This window comes from Erpetoichthys calabaricus, chromosome 12 (assembly GCF_900747795.2).
Source record: "Erpetoichthys calabaricus chromosome 12, fErpCal1.3, whole genome shotgun sequence".
NCBI lineage: Eukaryota > Metazoa > Chordata > Cladistia > Polypteriformes > Polypteridae > Erpetoichthys > Erpetoichthys calabaricus.
In genome coordinates, this window is record NC_041405.2 from 20,413,389 (window position 1) to 20,437,953 (window position 24,565).

At 40.9% G+C, this 24,565-nt stretch overlaps 1 protein-coding gene across 2 annotated transcripts in view; it reads right to left on the reverse strand.

Moving 5' to 3' along the window:
* Positions 1 to 214: 214 nt before the first annotated feature.
* tefa (TEF transcription factor, PAR bZIP family member a) overlaps positions 215 to 24,565 on the reverse strand; it is a 32,314-nt gene continuing 7,963 nt past the window's right edge. Inside the window, exons 1-5 of one of the 2 annotated variants that reach the window (XM_028815159.2) lie at positions 7,501 to 7,748; positions 5,311 to 5,688; positions 4,647 to 4,867; positions 3,991 to 4,202; positions 215 to 503 (exon numbers count right to left, since the gene is read on the reverse strand). In XM_028815159.2, coding sequence (XP_028670992.1) covers positions 473 to 503; positions 3,991 to 4,202; positions 4,647 to 4,867; positions 5,311 to 5,688; positions 7,501 to 7,630 — 972 coding nt within the window. In that variant the 5' untranslated portion in view covers positions 7,631 to 7,748 and the 3' untranslated portion in view covers positions 215 to 472. Of the gene's footprint in view, positions 504 to 3,990; positions 4,203 to 4,646; positions 4,868 to 5,310; positions 5,689 to 7,500; positions 7,749 to 24,565 lie in introns of those variants that run through there. The other variant, XM_028815160.2, reaches the window with a different exon arrangement.

The following is a 24,565-nucleotide window of genomic DNA, read 5'->3' on the forward strand; positions in this document are numbered from 1 at the left end:
TGGTCATTTCCATTTCTTCAGTAAGTGCAGTTTAATCTTACAAGATGGTACTGATGCATAATTAGAAATAAATGTAACATAATGTTTTCCCATTGTTCATGAATTCTCCATAGCAAAACCCTCTACCACCGAGTGTTAGCAATGAGAAGGCAATAGGAGGCTTGATCAATAGCTTACACACTACAGAAAAAAAAATCTTTGAAAACCCTTTCCATAAATGTAAAATATTCACTTTATTTACATACACAAAAATAAGCACACAGCTAAACTTCATTAAATAAAAAAGTTAAGAACTTTTTACAGTGCTAGTAAAGGATACTGCAACCCTTGCTGCTTGTTGTTGGTCAGATGCCTCTTTGTCAACGTTTCCCATTCTCTCATCTCCAGAGATGCTCGGGTCATTAAGATTTTTTTCCATCTTTTTAAATTTATTTATTTGGAAATAAATAAATTTAGAAAAAATCCTCAGTTCTTACAAGTTCTTCCGTTCAATATCCAGTTCTCTTTAAATAAATAGAAGTGGAAAGGGTGTCAGTATATTAGCTACAAACCATTAAAAATTTGTATATACAGGGATGTATAAAAAGAAAGCACTTCGTCTTTCAGTTCTGTAGTATTTACGTATCATGACATCAGTAAAATCAATCTAATCACTGGCATCTTAAAAGTGGATAAAACCAACCTCGGGAAACATAACACAACTAGTTAAGACTTTTTTTTCCCATTTATTATTCAAAAGAAAACAAACCACCATGCAGAAGCCACATCTGGATAAAGTAAGCAATTAACAAAGGTGTTTTTAATTTAAATGCACTTGATTCAATAATATGAGGTGCAAACCCCTCCATTTAATAATATCTTTGGCCAGCTGCTGTGGAGCATTCATCTTTAAGGTCGCATCAAGTCTAGGAAAAAAAAAAAGGGAATCTGAGCTGATTACAGAAAACCAACTGTTGCTTTTTATCGGTATGGAGAGGGGTACATTCTAGAAAGCTGCCAGCCCTCCCTGGAGAGGACGTCCCAACAAATTCACAACACAAGATACTCTCTTTAGAGGAAAATTTGGGACTATTTGTCCAACAGCTAAAACAACTCAGCAGGACATATTTATCCTAGAAATAGCAGCAAAGCTACATATGAATGGCTGAAAATATTCATGAATTTGAATTGGCCAAGTCAAAGTTCAGCCATCAGCCCCACTGAGATGCTGTGACACAACCTTAAAAGATTAGAGCCGTCAAAGAATGATGAACCAAAGCAATGCTGTAAAAAGGAGTGGGACATTTTTCCAGTACACTGTTAACTACAGATCTACAAGATTTCCACACACAGCTTCTGCAGTTGGACTGTTTTGTATTGAATGATCAAGAAATTAAAACCTGTTGTGTTACTTCAAATCTGACGTTAGATTGAATTAATTTTTAATTTTAGGTAATAGCTGGACTCCTGATAGTTGTAGGAGGATGTACTTTCTTTCACATCACTGCATATCCATACAAATATACACAAAGATATTTTGTTTAAATATTCCTGTGCCAGCTTGAGTGTATTTTCCCCATATAGAAAGATTTTTGATGGATGTAATGTGTATAGCAGTAAAAACTTATTACCTGGTAGACTACTTCAATACACTACCCTAGTAAATACCTATTTCTGATGACTGATCCAATATTCTGAGCCTGAATATCAATCTGTGATTAGCAGCATTTTAAATAGGTTTTCAGTTTCCAATAATTCAAAGCAACATTCAGCCATTTTATAAGAATACATGTGCATTAGCTGATTTCAGTGCTCAAGTGCCTCTGCCTTTTATTTAATTTATTTTTGTATATACAGAAAACCAGCGTCCTTCAGCATTAGGTACTCTTTATGGAAGACAATCTTGTATCAACTCCCTGGCTAAATAGTAAAAAGCAATAAGTGATGTGGCCAGAGTAATGCCTTTTGAGGACTGATTGCACCTCTCTTATAAATGAGATTATGACACTCCCCAGCTAACATACTGAGCATAACTTAATGAAATATAACTTGTCCTAAAATTATTTTAGGTTTGGGTAGTGTCTCAGTTCATTGACCTTTCTCCAGGAAACCTCTGTAGCACACAGTTCATAGAGACGTACCCGAGTTCTGGTGACTGAAAGCGCTAAGAGTTTCATTCTGCGATGTGTATATGTAGAATAAGATAAACCAATTTAAAACCTCTTCCTGAAAATCAAATCCCAGAACACTTGGTAAAACAATTCTCACCTTTTTGTCCCTTTCCTGTCCACTGAAGCTAATCACAAACCATGAAAATGAACTCCCTAAATGGTAAATTCAGTATTATGCACTGGTTATGGTTTATTTGGTTCACCCCCCTTTTATCATTCTCCCTTTTTACACTACAGAAGTATTTTCATTTCACAAGACTGCTCCCGAATAATGATTTGGTATCATTTCATACTGCACTTAAATGTAAAGGATGAAGAGGGTATTGTACCAGCAGCATCAGACTAGCACATTACATCCACGGATCTCAAAATGTAAACCAATTACATTTTGTTTTTTAAGTTCAATTACACCCTTGCAAACACACAATGTATTATTAGCCTTACAAATTAGTGCTTTAAAAAGAACGTAATCGGTGAAACATTGTACTTTATTCCACTTCATCACACATGGAAGCATTAAAAATATACTCCTAAAAGCTGGTAAGTTCAAGAAATTATACCCTAAACAAAACAGATATTTCCTTATAAAGTTAATGTATCACTGTATGGATTATTTACATAAATAGGGAACATGTTTTCAATTACTCTGGTTTGATCTGTAAAATTGGGTAAACTCACTTTGTATAAAAAAATAAGCATGTTATTTACATATACTTAATCATATTTATATAGAAATAAATGTAGTGCTGCAAAGCCAGATTTCCTGTTGGGCAGTCATAAGATGTCAGTACGTTTGGAGCTGAAGTGAAGAGCACAAGAGCTTTGTGTTTCTCGAATGAATAATCTGCTCACAGTGCTGTTACCAGTTTTGATGCTTTTCCTCCAATCAGATGTTGAGTTTCTTTAACAAAAAAGTTCAAAAGTATACAGTACAGCCAGTGCTCCAATAATAAAGTTTGAAACAAAACCTATTTGAAGGCATTTAGATAAAAAGCCTTAAATGAGGACAGCAATGAGAGGCCTAATATAGAAAGTATCTCTTTCTATAAAGGGGGAAAAAAGATTAAGTTGGAGAATAAGACAATTTAAAGAAGAAATTAAACCTTTATGCCATGGGTTTTTGGATAATACTTGGGCGAGCACGTAGGTAACATTTCCTTTTTGATGTTTTAATGATGACTGCTAGGCTTTTTTTATTTATTAAAATAAACACTCTGGAAGAGACAACTTTATAAATGAGTTGGAGTGTTATTGGAGCAGACTAAAGTGCTTGAAGAAAATCTACACCTCCTGTTTCTGTCCATCTTGTTCCTAAGGCAGGTTCATATCAATAAGACACAACTCAGTCTTCCACATCTCTTTGCAGATGTGTTGCATGTAAAAATGTTTCCTTTTATCAGACCAAAAAAATTCTACCAAATCGAAGGACTCCTTTTGATCTCAAACCCTTGACCTGTCTGGAGCTATCTGTCATTGTAAGTGAGGTCTGCACTCAAAGCAGGCTTAGAACATTCCAACAAGTTAGCCACAGCCTTACTGGCATGGCTAGCTTTGTTTTTTAATTTTTATTTTTCACAATGTCCTTCAACTGTGTATAGGTACTGTACTGGAGTGTTACAGCCACGCAATTAAGAATGGCATAAATGTGAAATAAAAAGTCCATAGTATGGACAAGGAACCATAGTGCACTTAATTGATATTAAACAATGCCTCCTTATATTCTCACAAAAGCACCCATACTACAAGCCTCATAACCTGTGAGTGCACTCGTATTCCTTATTATTTTTTTTTAAATACATTATATGCACAGTGGACATGGAAGTTATACATCTCTCCTTACAGTGGTCCAAATTTGGCTTGGTATCTGGCAACAATATTCTTGTAACGGCCAAAGTCTCTGCGCAACTCTGCCACCTCTGCTCGCAGGGCTGCATTTTCCTTCTCCAAAAATGCCGCTCGTACAGTAATCTGATTCTCTTTGAGGCGACGGGCATCTCTAGAGCGCTTTGCTGCCACATTGTTCTTCCTCCTCCTGGACCAATATTTCTCATCCTGAAGGTAAATAGGAAAGAGAAAGGTAAAGCAATTATAAAAAGTTGTATCCGTCTCCAAAACGGCACACCTCCTAACTGAACTGTTTAGACAAAGAAAGAAAATTTGCGTAAGTAAGGCATCAGTCAATTGAACATTTATACCAAGTCAGGATTTATTATTATTATTTTAGAGGTACATTTCTACTTCAGGAGCTAATGCCTAACTGTTCTGTTACTAATTTTTCTACAATATCTGCTCAATCTAGCCATGATAGGTTGCAGCTCCCCACAATTCTGAATTTGAATTGTATAAAATAAATGGATTGACTTTTGGGTAAATTTTAAAATGGTATTAAGGAATAAATCTAATGTAAATGGCTAAAATAGAATTAGCATTAAGACAGTCCTACCTACATACAGTACTCTAAATCAACTGAAACGTAATACATATTAAGAACCTTACCTTGCTTTCCTCAGGAACAAACACCTTCTTGGCTTTCTTGATCATGGGTTGCGGCTTTAGCTCCTCGTCACTGAACTTATGCTTCCGAGGATTAAACAGCTCTCCTCCAGGAACACTGGACAGCACAAGGTCAGTGGGGTCAGGCTCAAAATTAACCTGCACTTCGATGTGTTCTGGGTCAATCGGGCTGGGTGAGGCTCTCTCTGGCCCAGATTCTACTTCTAAAACAAAAAACGGAACCACAGGCTGGTAACAGTATTAATGCTTCCTCATATTACAAGGTGACTCATGCTTGTACAGTACCTACAATTATTCGTTCTAAAAATTATGTAAGCTGGTTTGACTTCACAATTCCACAAGAACACTGTATAATACAAAACCTAGGAAAATGTTTAAAAAGTACTACCCTTATTCAAAAAAATATTTAACATGAATTAATATCTTCAGTTTGTAACTGAATCATTTTACATGTAAATGCAAGGACGCCCTAAAACTTCTTACAAATGTTTAACAACACTTCTGCGTAACACACCAGCATACTATACAAGAATTTATAAATAAACACAAAACATAATGATTAAGCATAAATTGGAAGTGACCCGTTCATAGCAAGAAAGTCGATATTTTCTTAGTCATTTTCTTTTCCATGAGGTCAAGTACACACCTGTGGCGGGCTCCGAGGAGGAGACTGTATCAGGAGTAGGTTGCATGGCACAGGTCACAGTTGACGTCTCCTCTCTCTCTAGTTTGGAAGTGGGCAGCAATGCATTACTCGTGGCCGTGGAAACCTCTTCTTGATGCGAGTCTTCACCTTGTTCTTCCACATCCTTTCCCAGGGAGCGCCGGAGTTCCTGTTCAAGTGTGGCTGGAATGCCATTCTCTAGCAAAAACTCATCCAAGTCCATGTATTCCAGGTGGAACATTTCCCCATCATAGGGAATGGTTTTGTCCCAGATTGTTGGCATCAGAGAGGCAGACACACCCACACTAGCACTGCAAGAGCTGGAGACCTCGTCCACTGACAGCTTCTCTTTGTCTTTTCCTGGGGGGAAAAAGTTAAAATGTAATTTCTTTGCTATTGTAAATTAGTACTCGCAAAATCATTTTCTTGTTTTTAATAAACAGCTTAAATTGATTTTTTTTCCCCCCTTGTTGCAGTTCGTAATTGGCTAAAAAAAAATTTCTGAGAAGAGGATTGTGATAAAGAAGCCAAAATGTAATCATGATAATCAAGATCTGTATTAATTTGTGCTCAATGCTTTCTTTTCATTATGCTTTATTGTACGGCTGATGGTTTTTTTTTTTTTTAAATATCCACATGAAAAAACATTTTAAATTCGGTGCACCTTACTTAGCAAGTTGGATATTACAGTAAACAAGCAAACACTTATGCACACTGATATCTCTGAGATTCCTCACACCACAAACCGATAGCCTTGAGGACCATGTTACACAAATAAGACCCGTATGACTTCCCTTTTCTTGAATTTAACTGCATATTACGATTTTGCCACTCATATCCTGAACAGAATAAACCTGTGAACTCCATCTGAGGTGACCTGATAACCTGACCTCATTTTGAGATAATATTCTCAAACCTGCTTAATCCAATTTAGGTTAGGGGGTGGGTGTACAGACTGAGTTGGATAATCCTGGCAGCGCTAGGAAAAAGGCAGGAAATAGCCCTGGATGAAACACAAGGTAAATTACTGCTCCCATGTGTACACTGAGCAAAACTGGGGCCAATTAACATAATATGGATGTGGGAGGAAATGCAGTGCCCAAAGAAAACTTGCACAGACACTGAAGGAACTTGCAGGCTCAGTACAGGCCATAAAGGGGCACAATGATTTAAAGACAAAATGGTGTACCTGTACGGCTGCCCGTTTTGGGGGTAGTGTCTGGCAAATCACAGCATATTGAAATTTAAATTTACCTGTTTGACCAGATAGAAGTCATACTGCTCAGCTTTTCAAAATGCTGAATGAATAGTCTATCAGTTCCTTGCTTCGAAATATAGAACATATCAATATTTGGGCAATTCCAAATAGCTGGATAAGTAAACCTTAAGTAAGATTTCATGGAAAGATTTTCATTACTGTGGCTGATCATTTTTATGAACAAAAACTACTTTGCTGAATATAAAACAAAGACCACTGCAAAGCACCTAGTGACGTCAAAATAACTGAAACCTAAGAGTTTTAAGCAAAACTAATGAGTTCAAAATTCGCTTCTCCACTCAATCAAGACTTCTTTTAACCTGTAGGTGTCACTCCAAAGTCTCTTTCCAGTGTTTAACGCCATATTGGCTAATGAGGACTGAATTCATCCTCTTGCATTCCACTCGGATGTTAACCTATAAAAGGGCTCACCACACAGCTTGTGTAGTGAATGACTAGATGTTTACAACACCGCCTGTCTGCTCGAGTACAAGCTTCATGAATTCTTAAAAAGACAGACGGACGACGACGAGGACGAGCCTTTAACTTCAGCAACCTTAACTCAAGTTGCCCTGTTGCCGGCCTTCGAATCTCATTCACATGCCCACTATTCCGAATAGAATGACGCCAGTCACGTGAGTCACTTTTTACAGTCCACCCATTTTTGGAAGATGGAGGGGATGTTTAAAAAAAAATAAATTTTACTTTTTATATTCGAAGGCCGAGCAAGCGGCCTCGTTGATTACAATCAAAGTACATCCTCACCCCAACCCCTCTTTAGCAGACCAGTCCAAAGCTAAAGTAACAAACAGCCATGGGAATAATTTTATTTGCGCTCGTGTCGAAAGAGTTATACGGTCATCGCATTAAAAATAAAAAACAGGTCAAGCCTTAAAACATGCATATCACTTCACCTTGCTCGATGGCGTCCAGAAATTTCGGGGGTGGATTTTCCATCAGTTTTTTTAAGACAACCGGAATTGAGCCTGGCAACCCGTCGCTCTGCTCGACCATCTCGATCGTCTCCCCTGACATTTCTCTCATTTATTTTCAAAGTTAAACGCAGTAAGGAAATATGACTGTCCGATCGTGGTTCTGTTCCCGAAAGCGCTAACAAGCCTGGTTACAGTAGACGACTGCCAAAACCAGCAAAATGACCTGCTTCCCCTTGTCCACGCCTCTTATTCGCTATTCATGAGCCGGTGAGCGAGACAGTATGTTCTTTCAATTATAATTGGTCAATAGACTCGGCTTTACTCATGAATATTTATAACAGCTCGAGCAGTCATGATAATATATTCAGCACCGTTGGCACTGATTGGTTCTAATGGCGTATATTAGAATATTCTAATAGAAACGTGTTCGGGAAGGTGAGCGTCTGTTCAAATTTGCATAAAGAACATAAGGGGCGGGAATGAAGATTGTTTTGAACTTCAGTTAAACCCTTTCTAATACGGCGGTGGCTACAATACTAATCTGCCTAGCAGCAGCAATCCCGGTGGTGAGAATGGAGGGAGGACAAAATGCACGTTTAAATACACCCACCTCTCCCTCCATACACACACGTTTCAAACTAACAATGAACAGGCAATTAACCAGCACATTTCTGCTTGAAAACGGGGTACACCACTTGCGTGGTAAGCTACCTTTACCACGCAACAGTTACGTGTTTTTTTTTTTTAGACTAGATTTTGCGGCTGGATCACATGATTTGCGCTGTATTTTAAATCCCACTCATACAGAAATGCGCTCGTGATACAAGTACGACTGTTTAATTTATAAATGTTTATGTGCACTTGAATAGAATATCAGATGCACGAATTCGGAATTACTCGTATGTATAATGCGTTTTGCTTCTATGTACCAGACTGCGCATGCTGCAAAACCAACTCGGACTGGTTTAAGCGTCTGTATACGACAGAAGGGTGTCGAATTTCACGTCTTCGACGTCTCTTCCTTGAGCCATAAAGCTTTTGTCTCTGGGTCATAAATTGAATTCCCTGTGTCTTTCTTAAAATATCCTCCTCTCCTATTTAATCCCAAGTACAATTTTAACATTCGTGCACGCCAGTTTCCGGTAGCAGGCTTAGGTAGCGTGCCTGCTTTTTTTCGCACCTGCGCAATAGCATTGGGCTCGCGTGCGAAGTTGTCAGGAGGCTCGGCGCGTGCAGAAGCGGTATGGGGGCAGAGCGACAAGTTCATCAGCGCCCAATGACGCGAAGAGGCTGCACTTAGTAGTCACGTGCGGCGGAGACGACGGCAACACTCGACTGCGAAATGGAGCCCGGGAAGGAAGTGCTATTATGTGTTAAGGCTACACTTGATTACCTCGTAGGATATTTGAAACCTTTGTACACTAATTAAAATGAGGCAGCAGACAAGGTGGTTGCCGAAACTTGTAAACCTGTGAGACGAAATTTAAACAAGCCTTTAGAATGTTGGATGGTAATGTGAAAAGCCTGAAGCAAAGGGACCACTCTGTCTAAGTTACATTTCGACTTCAAGATAGCATCAATTAAGTTATGTTTCATTATTCATTAGATTCAGTCACTGAGGACACAAGACTAATACAGACTGGAGGCAATGGAGTACTTAATATAATTTTTTTTAGAAAGGTAAGTAGGCAGTCTATCAGTCACTTAATGAACTCCACCTAATCCAGACTAAGGTTGTGGGAACTGAAGACTAGTTCATGGGCACAGCCACAGTATGTTCACATGGGGCCATCTTACAATTTGCAGTCACCTGTCAAGCATGTTCTTAAGGATATGGGAAGAAAAACTATTCAGACACAGGGGATATGGACAGCAACAAGGTGCAGGACCCACTCACCATCCAGGCCACAATCTCTTTGAACATGCATTATAGATCAAACTGCCAGAATAAGCATAAATAAGAAAAGTTTCTTCCCATCGCCCCCACCCTTTCTCCCTTTACCTTCCAATTCTGTTATTTACTAGGGGGCTCTGCCCCCTGCTCGCTTTGCTCGCCAACCCCTGGTGTTGGGAAATGACAAAGAGCTTGATGTATGAATGAGATATAGAATAGTGTGAAGGTGTAGATAATGCAAATAGAAAGCAAACAATAAAGTGTGTGGCACAGTGTAAAGGGTTATTGTAAAATTTGTTTGTACACGCCTTTTAAGTGTAAAAGGTAATTTCAGGTCAGAACTTGTAAGGTCAATGAAGATGGTCATTGTCGTGATCAGAGTCAACTTTGTCAGAGCTTAGAAAGAGTTGTGTCTGTCCAGGAAGTAATGAAATGACTTGGGTATTTATGTTTTTCACATTAATATTGTTTGGACATAATATAGCGCGTTGTGTTAAAAGGGGCATTTACTGAACGAACCGTCCGTATTAAACATACGTCATCTCAACACATTCAAATTAGGCAGCATAGGTCGATCTCATTATACTGATCCACTATTAACCGTTTAACCACAGAAAAGGCTCCATATTAACAGTGAGTGCGATCCTCCTTATTACTTATCCATATCTCTAACGCTGAAGAACAAACAAGTAATGAATTCACGATCACAGGTACAAAACAATACGGCTCGAGTGATGGGACCAAACACACGAACCCGCATGAAAAAAAACAATACATGTCGGCTACAACGCGCTTCTGAAACTCCGGAAGAAAAAATGTCTCGGCTCCAAAAACGCAAAGCTCAACTAACACATTAACAGAAACGAGCGCATATGGACAGACACAATGAACGTACACGCATACAGCACGCGTCTCAAAGTGCTGCATCGAAACAGGCACGGATTCAAAACGAAACACCTCCCTTCTCAGACATACAGAAACGGCAGCGAAGGGACAAAATAAATAAATGCAGACGTCTACAGCTCGCATCTGCAATGCCAGAAAACAAGCAGGCAAGGCTCCAAAAAGAGAAAGCTCAACTGACCGACATACAAAAACGAGCAAGGCTCAATACAAACAATGCACGCAGTAGACTACAACGGGCTTCTCACACAGCACAGGCAAATCGATTACAGCTCCAAAACAACACGTCCCAAATACTGCACATACAACAACGCACCTCTCAAACGGCACAAGCAAAAGATACACGTCACGGACATCAACGACAGACACCTGCTAAACACTTGCGCCAGTTAGCTGACAACGCGTTCAATAATGAGTCCACTATTCAGGAAAATTCATTGGGATTAATGAATGTCATTTGCAATCATTGTCATTCACTTAACTTCCCTGAAGAAACAACTCGCAATACAAGTAATGAATTTACACGTTGTTGTCAAAAGGGTCAAATTAGACTGCCTCCTTTACATTCATATCCTGAATATCTACAGAAGCTTCTAACTAACGATGTACCTGAAAGTGAAAACTTTATGAACTGCATTACATCCTACAAATCTTTATCCACTATGAACATGAACAGTAGCACTGCACGTGACATCTGTCTTGCAAAACTGTTAATTATTGATGAATGTACAATGGCATCCAGTCACTTACTCAACACCATTCATAAACTTCTACAAACGTTGATGAATAATAATATTCCCTTTGGGTCCCTTATTTTTTTGTATTAAAAGTGGTAACCCTAGTGGGGCTTTGTGTCTCATTTCTTATTTATGTTAGTGTGGTCGTGGGTCCGAATCCTCCTTTTTGTGTATGTTTCGTGTGCTATGTCCGTAGTCTGTCCCGTTTTGTGTGGAGCTCGCATCTGACTTCTTTTTTTTTTTTTGTGTGCTAGGGGCGCGTTGCCTCACTTTTTTTATCTCTGTTAGTGGAGGGGGGTGTTTGTTTGTAGTGGGTCTGAATCCTCTTCTTTGTGTGCGTAGCGTTTCGTGTGCTATGTGGCGCTTGCGTCTGACTCCTTTCTTTTTGGTGTTCTAGGGGCGCGTCGCCTCATTTCTTATTTCAGTTACTGCAGGGGGGCTTTGTGTGTCGTGGGTCTCAATTCTCTTCTTTGTGTGTGTTCCGTTTCGTGTGCCATGGGCTTCGTGCGGCGCCGGCGTCTGACTCCTTTTTTCTGTGTGCTATGGGCGCCTCATTTCTAATTTTACGTTGCTTTCCATCCGGTTTCCGTTGCTTGGAAGGGGGGTTTTATGGGGGCGCCTGCGCAGTACGTCTTTTGCGTCCACGGCCCATGGCCGGATGTCCCTGCGTCCATCCGGTTTACCATTCTCGGTTAGTAATATGGATAGCTAGTGCTAGTTTTCATTCAGCCTTTCATAGACTGCTATGCACTATCTGGGTGTGTGTTTACAGTCAGGTCAGGTTGGGGAGCTTGCACCGGTACAGTGTGCTGCCACACCCACCACACGACGAAACAGCTCGGGATCCTGGTTGGCAGTCCCCATATGTTTTATAGGCAGTGTGTGTGTATATATAATATATATGTAGACACATACACATAATTTATATCAAGTAATCACTTTTATTATACTATTATACACAAATCAAAAAAATTATTTCTTCCTATAATCACTATTTTCAGTTTGTCAGACAGCCTGACAATATTTATTTATGAAAACCATAGGTATTTTAGTTGCTAGTTTCTATTTTTATTCAGAAAAAAATGTTCCCGTCTGTAGGAAAAAAATCCCTCTTGGCAGAAGGCCAATGTATAGCTGACCAAGTTTTAAAAACAAAATGACACAGCAAACGACTATCCCAAGTTGAACCCAGGCACCTGTTTGCATGCAGAGGGTGAATGTATGGGTATGACATTTGTCTCCTTGACTCTGCCCCTTTGCACTCTACCCCATTTATAGCTTTTTTTTTTTTTTTTTTTTTTTTTTTAAATATAACTCTTGACCTCTACTGACGTGATTTTAGTTGAAATCGCTTTCTCTATGTTTGTGGGGGAGGCAGGGGTATCAAAAATGTGGGGTTTAATTCCATAGCCACTAAAGTCCCTGCCAGCTTGTATTAACTGGTTTGATTGCCCCAATTCTTGGCAGCATGAAAGTGCCACTAAGTTGACAGGCCTTTATCAAATGCATTCCTATCCATGCTAAATGATTTATCATCAATACACCATTAACTGGTTTGTCACATTTTTCAGTTCATTGGAGAAAACACACAATAAGCAGGTCAAAAGAACGTGGGTGTGGAAAGTATTCACCCAACCAGAGTGCTACAGAGTAAAATTACGACACATTTAAAATTGATTTGTAACACAAAATTTTGGCTGCCGCTGGCTAATGAATACTTTCCATTCACACTATTTATAAGTTTATTGGGTCATTACTGTCATGTGTACAGACCACAGTAGAATTCTTACACGAATGTGCTAAATGTCACCACTCTCTAGTGTGATGATGGAAATGCTGGCAGCACAGCACAAAAGACTACCGATTAGGGTTAGAACAAGGTGGGTTTTGTCTTGGCCACTAGTCTTACAGTGAGTTTACTGCAGCATAACTTGGAGCTGGTATGGCAGAATTTACAACCAAGAGTAAACAGTTTACTAAAGGTAGACAAATAGTGGTTAATCGTAGGATAAACAACAAGCATTTCCTGTGCGAGTTACAAGGGACCAAAAATTACTCCAAGGACAGCTGTAGCACATCAGTATAGTTTAGTAACATTTAATTAAGTGCTTGAGAGCATCCAGGAATGGCAGTCATTCAATAGCAGCCTGTTCATATTCCCATAATGGAAAGATCAAGCAAGTTATATATAGCACACTAGCTGTGCTACATGTTAAAAGACAGGTTGAAATCTACATAATCAGTGTAGACCTCAGTGTTAACGTTTGCAGTGCAGCATTTCTGTCAGGTTGCTATGTCTCCGTTACATCCCATTTGGTACTGTTTGTGACGCACCATCTGTTGGATAGCAGAGACATTGCAACCGCCTGGACATACAGATACATGTCCTTCTATTATATACTGTAGCACATCTGTATAGTGAACACCACCCTAAGACACTCCAGGAGTACAATGTAAAACAGTTCTCTATATTTTAACTGTTAAAGCACAGGTAACCGAAGTGACTGGCTCAGGGTCACATGGTGACTGAGCAGGGGTGGGAACTGAACCAAAAGCCTTGTCCTGTGGTTTACAGTTCAGTGCCTTAGCCACTACACCACATTGCCTGAATAAAAGAGGTGACCATTGTTGATTGGCAACTCTAAGGATGTAATTTGTGTTTAGGTTCATCTCATATCTCGCAGACAAACATTTGCTTTGCTTTTTAAATTAGTTAATGCTGTTGTTGTTATTGTCCGTTTTTTCACATTTGACTGGGCTTTGAAAGTCTCATCCAGGTTAACCCAGCGTTTTAAAGCAGGGTGACTTGTGCAAGACATTTGCCTCACTTATGTAGCAATGAGGTTTCCCTCTGTAGCTAGTGTCCGCATTTGGGAATGATGGCCTCAACAGGAAAAGTTAAAATTGCTACCAAGTCAGTCTTTTGTATAAATAGGTGTCATGTAATATTGCCACCAAGTACAAATAAAAAGAAGAAAGCAATACCTAAAAGATTGGACAAAAGATTAATCTAATTCATTAATCGTTCACATGAAATCCTTTATATTATGTTGAAACTCTCATTGCTAGAGCCACAGTCTTCACAACTTAAAAACATACAGTGATTAATACATAAATGGGGAAGGAAATATAGCCAGGCCTCTGGGAGAGACTGAGCATCTTGACTTAGCAACATGTCACTCCAAGCTGTAATGTTGCAAATTACTGTACTTGTCCAAAGCTGCTTGCACTGGATTGTGAATAGATAAGCACTCAGATGAGGTCATTTTTGTTTTTATCCATGCTGTTTTTCCAGGCTGCAGGGTGCCCATCAAGACGGTCTGACTGGCAGCACTTTGGCAGTTCCCCACGAGTTTCTGCCTGCATGGCCTTCATGGATAGCACAATAAAAAAAAACCAAAATGGATAAAGTGTACTCCAAGTCCTAATGTACAAACTGGCGATGAAAAGGATAAATGGGATTTTTAGAGAGGTGATTGCTTTTCCTAAGGCAATGATCAAGCTGAGATGCACATGCGCGCACACACACGCACAAAATATATTTCCTGCCACCAATTCTAGATGTTGATAGAGAGCAGACATTTTAAAATCCAAAGGTTTCATTAAATGGCTAAGCCTTGTGCCTATAACCAAAGGTAATGTGATCTTCAAATCCACTTCTGCTGCTTGGTGACACACCACAAACAGAACATCTCACTTCTAGAGGAAGTGCTTAACCTGTAGCCCCTTCTCCTTCCAAATGCATCCCAGAGGAAATGCATGTCAATTGCAGCTCCCACATCTATGCATACCTGTGCCATACTAGAAGATGGCCTGGGCCCTTTCAGAAAAGAGCCACTCGATGGTTTACACCAGGGGTCTCCAACCTTTTTTTACAGCTCCTCATGTTTTCTAACGTTTATTCTCATCGCTTATTTCAACCCAAATAAACTGAATAAGCTTGTTTTGCCTGAACATTTACAAAATGTTGGTGTCCACTACTCACATTTTGCATTAAAACGTCACAAAAAATATTTAGTTCACCTGCAAATGCATTTTGTATGTCTGTATGTATTTCTAGTGTATCTCCATCCATCCATTATCCACCGCTTTTCCGAGGTCAGGTTTTGGGGTTAAGGGGGGGCAGCAGCCAAAGCAGGGAAACCCAGACCTTCCTCTCCCCGGCCACCTCCTCCAGCTCCTCTGGGAGAACCCTGAGGCGTTCCCAGGCCAGCCGGGAGATATAATCCCTCCAGAGTGTCCTGGGTCTGCCCCGTGGCCTTCTCCCAGAGGGGCATGCCCAGAACACCCCCCCCCAGGGAGGCATCCAGGGGGCATCCTGTCCAGATGCCCGAACCACCTCAACTGATTCCTCTCAATGCGGAGGAGCAGCGACTCTACTCCGAGTCTCTCCCGGATAACTGAACTCCTCACCCTATCTCTAAGAGAAAGTCCAGCCACCCTGCAGAGAAAACTAATTTTGGCCGCTTGTATCCGCGATCTTGCTCTTTCGGTCACTAACCAAAGCTCGTGGCCATAGGTGAGGGTAGGAACGTAGATCAAGTGGTAAATCGACAGCCTCGCCTTTTGGCTGAGCTCTCTCTTCACCACGATGGACCGTTGCAGAGCCCGCATTACTGCAGTTGCTGCACCGATCCCGCTCCATTCTTCCCTCACTCGTGAACAAGACCCTGAGTGTATCTCACACTATTGAATTAAAACATGAATACTGTCAAAACAAAACAATACAATTCCAAATACACAGGTATGACTTATTCATTTGTCATTTTGTCACATGTCACTGTTTCACTTTATTCACAGGTCCAGTTGCATGTGTGATGTGTTTTTTTAGTTAATCAAATGACTGGCACTGCATGGAGTCAACAAGAGAGGCAGGTGTATGGTGGAGTGGAGCCACTGAGGTTCACTCTTATGGAGTCATTTCAATGTCCGTCTGTCAGTCTTGTACTGAACTTTGATTTCATGACATTCATGTCAGACTCACAGAGGTATGGAGACCCAAACAAAGCAGACATTTTCAGAGCTGCTTGGTGAAGATTCTTATAGTTCTCTGGCTCTACTAAGCTCCAGAAATGCTGAGACTTTAACTGCACATTATTTTGAAGGTTTACTAATATATATAAAATCCAATGTCTGTATGTCTGTCCGCTTTTCACGAGAGAACTACCTAATGGATTCAGATCAGGTTTATCTATATATATATATATATATATATATATATACAGTAATCCCTCCTCCATCGCGGGGGTTGCGTTCCAGAGCCACCCGCGAAATAAGAAAATCCGCGAAGTAGAAACCATATGTTTATATGGTTATTTTTATATTGTCATGCTTGGGTCACAGATTTGCACAGAAACACAGGAGGTTGTAGAGAGACAGGAACGTTATTCAAACACTGCAAACAAACATTTGTCTCTTTTTCAAAGGTTTAAACTGTGCTCCATGACAAGACAGAGATGACAGTTCAGTCTCACAATTAAAAGAATGCAAACATATCTTCCTCTTCAAAGGAGCAAACAATTCAATAGGGCTGTTTGGCTTTTAAGTATGCGAAGCACCGCGGCACAAAGCTGTTGAAGGCGGCAGCTCACACCCCCTCCGTCAGGAGCAGAGAGAGAGAGAGATAGAGAGACAGATAAAAAAATCAATACGTGCCCTTCGTGCTTTTAAGTATGCGAAGCACCTTGCAGCACGTCGTTTCAGGAAGCAGCTGCACAAAAGATAGCAAAGTGAAGATAATCTTTCAGCATTTTTTTGACGAGCGTCCGTATCGTCTAGGTGTGCGAACAGCCCCCCTGCTCACACCCCCTACGTCAGCGCAAGAGAGAGAGAGAAAGTAAGTTGGGTAGCTTCTCAGCCATCTGCCAATAGCGTCCCTTGTATGAAATCAACTGGGCAAACCAAATGAGGAAGCATGTACCAGAAATTAAAAGACCCATTGTCCGCAGAAACCCGCGAAGCAGCGAAAAATCCGCAATATATATTTAAATATGCTTACATATAAAATCCGCGATGGAGTGAAGCCGCGAAAGACGAAGCGCGATATAGCGAGGGATCACTGTATATAAAATCCCTATGTGCGTCCAGGTGTCCGTGTGTGTGTGTCTTCTGGTGAAGTGCGTATGCGCGGGGCACGGTGCGATGCACGATATTACTGTCATAGAAAGTTAGAGGCGTTTTACGGAAATACAAACCAGTATTACTGCGAGAGGAAATTAAAGGTACACAATACAGTGACGCATATTACAGCCACATACAAGCCAGTATTACTGTCTGAGGAGATTAAAGGCATATTACCGACGCGCACGCCTGCATTACCGCCAGAGAAAATTAAAGGTATATTACGGACGTACAAGCCAGCGGACGTACAAGACGGTATCCTTCAATAAGGGCGCGAACGCCTTTATTTGCCGCGCTCAATTGAGGTCGCCCTTTTGAAACTCGCCTTTTTGTGTGCGCCCTTATTGAATAGAGCCGTACAAGACAGTATTACTGTCACAGAAAATTAAAGACACACAATACACAGCGGCAGCCCACGAAGAACGGTCAGCTCAGCAAGTAAACATCAACAAAAAAAGGCTGAAAAATACGACCAACAAAAAGAATGAAGTCAAAGTCCCTTGCCATTTAATATAGACTGTTCCTACTAATGTTTATGCACTACTGTTCTAGCGCCCGTTATTGTAACGGGCTAAATGACTAGTTTTCTATAATTTGCTTGAACATTCAGGTTGATTTTGCGACTTCTGTCATTTCACTATGCATCATAGTTCGCTTGCAGTACTGATTTATTTGTGCGAATCCGAGAGACACTCAGCGGACTGAGGAGAGGGGCCTTCCTCACTCACTCGACAGCTTCAGGTCATGTTCCTTAACTCCACTTAGCTAGTGAATGAGAGAACAATTGAATTCAGTTTTGTCTGATATTTAAAATAAATTGTTACTTAGGTCTTGATGAGTTTGAGTCCGGATATTCTCTTAAGCGTACGCCACATTGAAAAGAGAGATTGCAATTCAGATTGTGGATGGTGATATGATTGTTTGGAATGATTGCCCTAATTTGACTAATCAAGTTTTCAAATTTATGTAGGATTCATTAAGCCTTTGGCGAGCTACTTGGAAAAGGGGCTGTGAGCTACCGGTAGCTCACGAGCGACGCGTTGGAGGCCCCTAGTTTACACCCTCAGAATGCATGCACCCACACTGAATGCATGCCAGCACCGGTCCCACAGTCTTAAAAGACTGCTGGCCAGAAGAGTCAACATGAAATAACTTAATAGAAAAACTGCTCACCATCACAAGCTGCAACAATGACACGTTTATTATGCAGGGTAAAAAAGTGAATTGGATGCTTCTAAAATGACTCACTTCACCACAAAAGAATCTTGCAGTCTGCCATTCCGACATGGCCCTGACAACCAGCTCTCAAACTGTACATGTAAAAAAGTGTTCAGTCAAAGCCAGATTGAAATGCATTATCTCCTTTCACACAAAGAACCATCATTAGGCAATGCGAACAATAAATACTGTACAGTAGCAGAAGGTCGTACCTTGTGATGTCATGCCACACAAGCAAGCTGCACAATGCATGTGGACAACATAAAATACCGCTTTTGTGGGTAGCATGACAAAAAGGCCAGCAGCAGACACAAATCTTTTAATATCCAAGGCATTCACTCATGTTAACACAGAGTCCATATAAGTACAGTAATGTCACCGATCCATTTTTAAAATTCTTTGGGGTCATCTGAAGTGTGCCTGATGTACTAGCCTCAGGATTCAAATGCCACATCGAGTCCTTGAATGGTTTGCCTCTTATCAGTCCAGTAACAGACCTCCCTGCAGGTGGCACTACGTTCTTCTGCTCTCAGCATGGAAACAAGTCCACACACAAGCAATTAGTTAGGACTGTTATGCTCCCTAATCCAACCTGGGGACAAATGTCTTCCTGAAAATTAAAAACGAAAATATATTTGGTTAATTTACTCTTTGGCAACTCCTGTATGTTTTAGAATCGCCTATGAGAATAGGGAACATTCAAAATATCTTACTCATGATGGGTAATTTACTTTTCTCTACATTTACAATTTACAGTTTGACAACTTCAAACTTGACACTACTACAGGTTAGGTCAAGTCAGGTCGGGATGGGAAGCACGCACCCACCACACAACGAAACAGCTCAGTATCCCAGTAGGCAACCCCCCAGGCACACACCTGGTCCAGTCCCACCCTCCAGGAAATGACCCTCTATCTGCCGCAGCCAGGCGTTATGTGGGTGTCCCCTTGGCCTGGTCCAGCTACTTGGGTCCTTAACAATGAGGATCCTGTGAGCCGGAATCACGCCACATGGCCATAGTGCCGTAACTGACACTCCTTCACAATGCACCTCATTTGGGACTCTGTGAGCAACTGCTCATTCGACACAAAGTCAAATCAGTGGTAATCCAAGGATTCTCTGCAGAGAAGTTTTTGTCTCAGGTCACTGGATGGCGTCCTCACAATTGTATAGCAAAACGGGAAGAACTAGGACTCGAAAGACTTGGACTTTTGTCCTTTCACAGAAATATCAGGTGCACCGCACACCACTTTCCAGCGACCTCATGACCCCCCATGGTCCCTCAATCCTTCTACTGACTTTATAGGAAGAGTCACCAGGGACATGAATGTCACTGCCGATGTAAGTAAACATTTCGATGCGGTCAACACTCTCTCCGCTAACCGACACACTGCTATTCTAACAAATATAATTAACAAAAGAAACACAGGCAATCTTAAACATGTTAAGTATATATGAAGCACTTCTGTTCTGCTGTTGGCACATTTTTGCCTCACAATGGATGATTCAACAGGTTTTAAGTGATGCAAGCTTTCTACGGTTTCACATAAAGTTAAATATTACAAGAGGAATGGTGTAGTGGCTAGTGATGCGGCCCCTTGGATCCAGTGTGCTGGGTTCAAGTCCTCTGTCCAACTGTTGTCTGTGCTGAATTTTTTTTACATATTCTCCTCCAGAAACTTCTGTTCTCCTTCCTGATGTACGTTTAACTGCTGACTGAAAATGATCTCTTTTATATGAGAAAGCCCAGCAAAGGACTGGCATGCCACCCAGCGTTGGTCCAGCCTTGCACCCAATGTTGCTTTACTCCGATTGGCTATAGTGGGTTTGAGAAAGATGCATTATCTTTTAGTGCATCACGATATTGCTAACGAGAATAAAATGTACAGCAACACAAAAGCATTGTTACTAGGGAATCCATTCCCGGACGGGTTTATCCATTCCCGGGAGCACCGTGCACGGGCATCTCACATGTGAACGGTTTTAGAACGAGCGACACTTATTTTTAATAAAACTACTGCAATATGTTGACACCAATAAAAGACTAACCTTATCTACAAGCAGTTCATGCTGTCATATAAGTACATGTATCTAGTTAGTTGCGGTAATAAGAGCGTAGAAAGCACAACGTGTCCAGCGTGCGGTCGTCCAGGCTAGAGCGCACCTTCGTGCAGAGTACGCCAGCCGCTGAGAAAGCACGCTCTGCCTCCACTGAACTAGGCGGCACAGTCATCAGATACCGATACACTTGATCTAAACAACTCCCGCACTTGCTGTTGCTCTGAAACACCGCCATTTCAGCTTTTACTGATGCATCCCGTTTCTTGTCATCATTCTGTGATGGCAAGTTTCTTGGCACAGATAATGCGGATGCTACAGACTGACGCATTGCAATTTCAAGTTGCTGTTGAAAGCTGTCAACAGCACAGACGTTAATGAACTCTGCGCCGTCCCAGCATTCGTGCGCTGCAGAGTGCAGACACCTCCCAGTCCTCTGTGCTCAGTCAACCGGGAGACTGACTGCTGCTGGTCTGTTGTTGACTGAATTAATCGGCAACACACTACACCGTGGGCCAAAAAACAGTGCCACTTAATTATTTTTAGCTATAAGTCTGTTATTTCTTGATTGATTTTACACTTTTAAACACTATATATGCGAGCTTGGCCGTTCCCGTTTTCCCGGGAAGAATGCGAGAATGAAAAATGCCCGGGAATGTTTTATAAAAAAAAATCATATTTTTTTTTAATGTGTTGTATTCACTCTTTTGCAGACAGTTCTCACCAGTAATCCGCTGTCCTGAGGAGTAAGGCTCGATTGGCTTGGGTATTTATGCCAGCAGTGGGCCTCGATGGCTGACTGCTTTATGTCAACACATTGCCTCTTTTCCTGCCAACAAACCATCTAATAAAGTTGTGTAACTTGAGAAATCATACTTAACATTATAGGCACTTATTCTAAATACCTGTATAACCAGATTGTCAGACAAGATGAGAATTCTCACAATGAAAACAGACTACTTTTTCATAACTGATGAGCTCTTAATATCACTGTAATGGCTACTTCTCTCTTTTCTACTCCTGTCACTTCCCTCAAACTTCCCCAAAAACAGTTATTATAACATTAAGTAAGCCAAAAGCAACTCATATATAACATGACATATACAGGTGCTGGTCATAAAATTAGAATATCATGACAAAGTTGATTTATTTCAGTAATTCCATTCAAAAAGTGAAACTTGTATATTAGATTCATTCATTACACACAGACTGATGTATTTCAAATGTTTATTTCTTTTAATGTTGATGATTATAACTGACAACTAATGAAAGTCCCAAATTCAGTATCTCGGAAAATTAGAATATCAAGTAAGACCAATGCAAAAAAAGGATTTTTAGAAATGTTGGCCAACTGAAAGGTATGAACATGAAAAGTATGAGCATGTACAGCACTCAATATATAGTTGGGGCTCCTTTGGCCTGGATTACTGCAGCAATGCGGCGTGGCATGGAGTCGATCAGTCTGTGGCACTGCTCAGGTGTAATGAGAGCCCATGTTGCTCAGATAGTGGCCTTCAGCTCTTCTGAATTGTTGGGTCTGGCGTATTGCATCTTCCTCTTCACAATACCCCACCCCATAGATTTTCTATGGGGTTAAGGTCAGGCGAGTTTGCTGGCCAATCAAGAACAGGGATACCATGGTCCTTAAACCAGGTACTGGTAGCTTTGGCACTGTGTGCAGGTGCCAGGTCCTGTTGGAAAATGAAATCTGCATCTCCATAAAGTTTGTCAGCAGCAAGAAGCATGAAGGGCTCTAAAACTTCCTGGTAGACGGCTGTGTTGACCTTGGACCTCAGAAAACACAATGGACCAACACCAGCAGATGACATGGCACCCCAAACCATCACTGACTGTGGAAACTTTACACTGGACCTCACGCAACGTGGATTCTGTGCCTCTCCTCTCTTCCTCCAGACTCTGGGACCTTGATTTCCAAAGGAAATGCAAAATTTAGTTTCATCAGAGAACATAACTTTGGACCACTCAGCAGCAGTCCAAAGGCGAGACGCTTCTGACGCTGTCTCTTGTTCAAGAGTGGCTTGACACAAGGAATGCAACAGCTGAAACCCATGTCTTGCATACGTCTGTGTGTGGTGGTTCTTGAAGCACTGACTCCAGCTGCAGTCCACTCTTTGTGAATCTCCCCCACATTTTTGAATGGGTTTTGTTTCACAATCCTCTCCAGGGTGCGGTTATCCCTATTGCTTGTCCACTTTTTTCTACCACATCTTGTCCTTCCCTTCGCCTCTCTATTAATGTGCTTGGACACAGAGCTCTGTGAACAGCCAGCCTCTTTAGCAATGACCTTTTGTGTCTTGTCCTCCTTGTGCAAGGTGTCAATGGTCGTCTTTTGGACAACTGTCAAGTCAGCAGTCTTCCCCATGATTGTGTAGCCTACAGAACTCGACTGAGAGACCATTTAAAGGCTTTTGCAGGTGTTTTGAGTTAATTAGCTGATTAGAGTGTGGCACCAGGTGTCTTCAATATTGAACCTTTTCACAATATTCTAATTTTCCGAGATACTGAATTTGGGACTTTCATTAGTTGTCAGTTATAATCATCAACATTAAAAGAAATAAACATTTGAAATACATCAGTCTGTGTGTAATGAATGAATCTAATATACAAGTTTCACTTTTTGAATGGAATTACTGAAATAAATCAACTTTGTCATGATATTCTAATTTTATGACCAGCACCTGTATAGACCAGTCCATAAGTATTTGGACAGTGATACAATTTGCATAATTTTGCCTCTGTACGTCACCACAACAGATTTGAAATAAAGCAATGATTATGTGATTGAAGTGTAGACTTTCAGCTTTAATTTAAAGGGTTTAACAAAAATATCATATGAGCCGTTTAGGAATGACAGGCATTTTTCTGCATAGTGAACCCCCACCAAGCCCATTTCCAGGGGCTCCAAACTATTTGGACATGGTGTGAGCAGGTCCCTCATTATTTCATTAACTATTAAGCAGGTAGAAGGGTCTGGAGTGGACCTGCATTTGGAAGCTGGCGCTGTAAACTCTCAATATGAGGTCCAAAGAGCTGTCCATGCAACTAATAACAGGCCATCATTAGGCTGAGAAAACAAAACAAACCCTTTAGAGAGAGAACAGAAACACCAGGAGTGGTCAATTCGACCATTTGGTAGATTCTTAAAGAGAAGGAACACACTGGTGAGCTCAGCAACTCCAGAAGGCCTTTGAAACTGTGCTGTATGATCGCAGAATTCTGCCCTTGGTGAAGAACCAATTCACAACATTCATCCAAACCAAGACCACTCTCCGAGAGGTAGAGCTATCATTTCCAAAGTCTACAATCAAGAGAAGACTTCATGAAAGTAAAGACAGAGGGTTTACCACATGGTGCAAAGCACCGGTAAGCCTCAAGCAAAAGAAAGACTGATTAGACTTTGCCAGAAAACATTTTTTAAAAGCCTGTCCACTTCTGGAACACTTTTTTTGGACAAAGAAAACTAAAATCAATATGTACCGGAATGCTAGAAAGATAAAAGTATGGAGAAGAAAAGAAATGGCTCATGATCCGATGAATACCACATCAGCTGTGAAACATGGTGGAGGCAGTGCTATGGCATGAACATGCATGGCTGCCAATGGAAGTGAGTCACTGGTGTTTATTGATGATATGACTGCTAGCAGAAGTAGCAGGATGAATTCTGATGTGTAAAGGGTGCTATACTGTCTGCTCAGATTCAGACAAATGCTGCAAAAATGATAGGATGACGCTTCACAGTACAGATGGACAATGAGCCAAAACATACTGGGACAGCAAACCAAGTGCTTTACAACACAAAATAGTGGAAGATTCTTGAATATCCAAGTCAATCAACTGACCTCAACCCAACTGGACGTGCACTTCACTTATCGAAGATAAAACTGATGGCAGTAAATCCAACGAACAAGCAGCACTTGAAGAGAGCTGCAGTAAAGACCTGGCAAAACAACACTAGGGTGGAAACCCGGCACTTGGAGACTTCAACCAAATATTGAAAATGATCATGATAGTTATGATTATGTTAGTTTGTCCAAATATTTTTGAGCCCCTGAAAATAGAGGGACCATGTATAAAAATGTCTGTCATTCCTAAC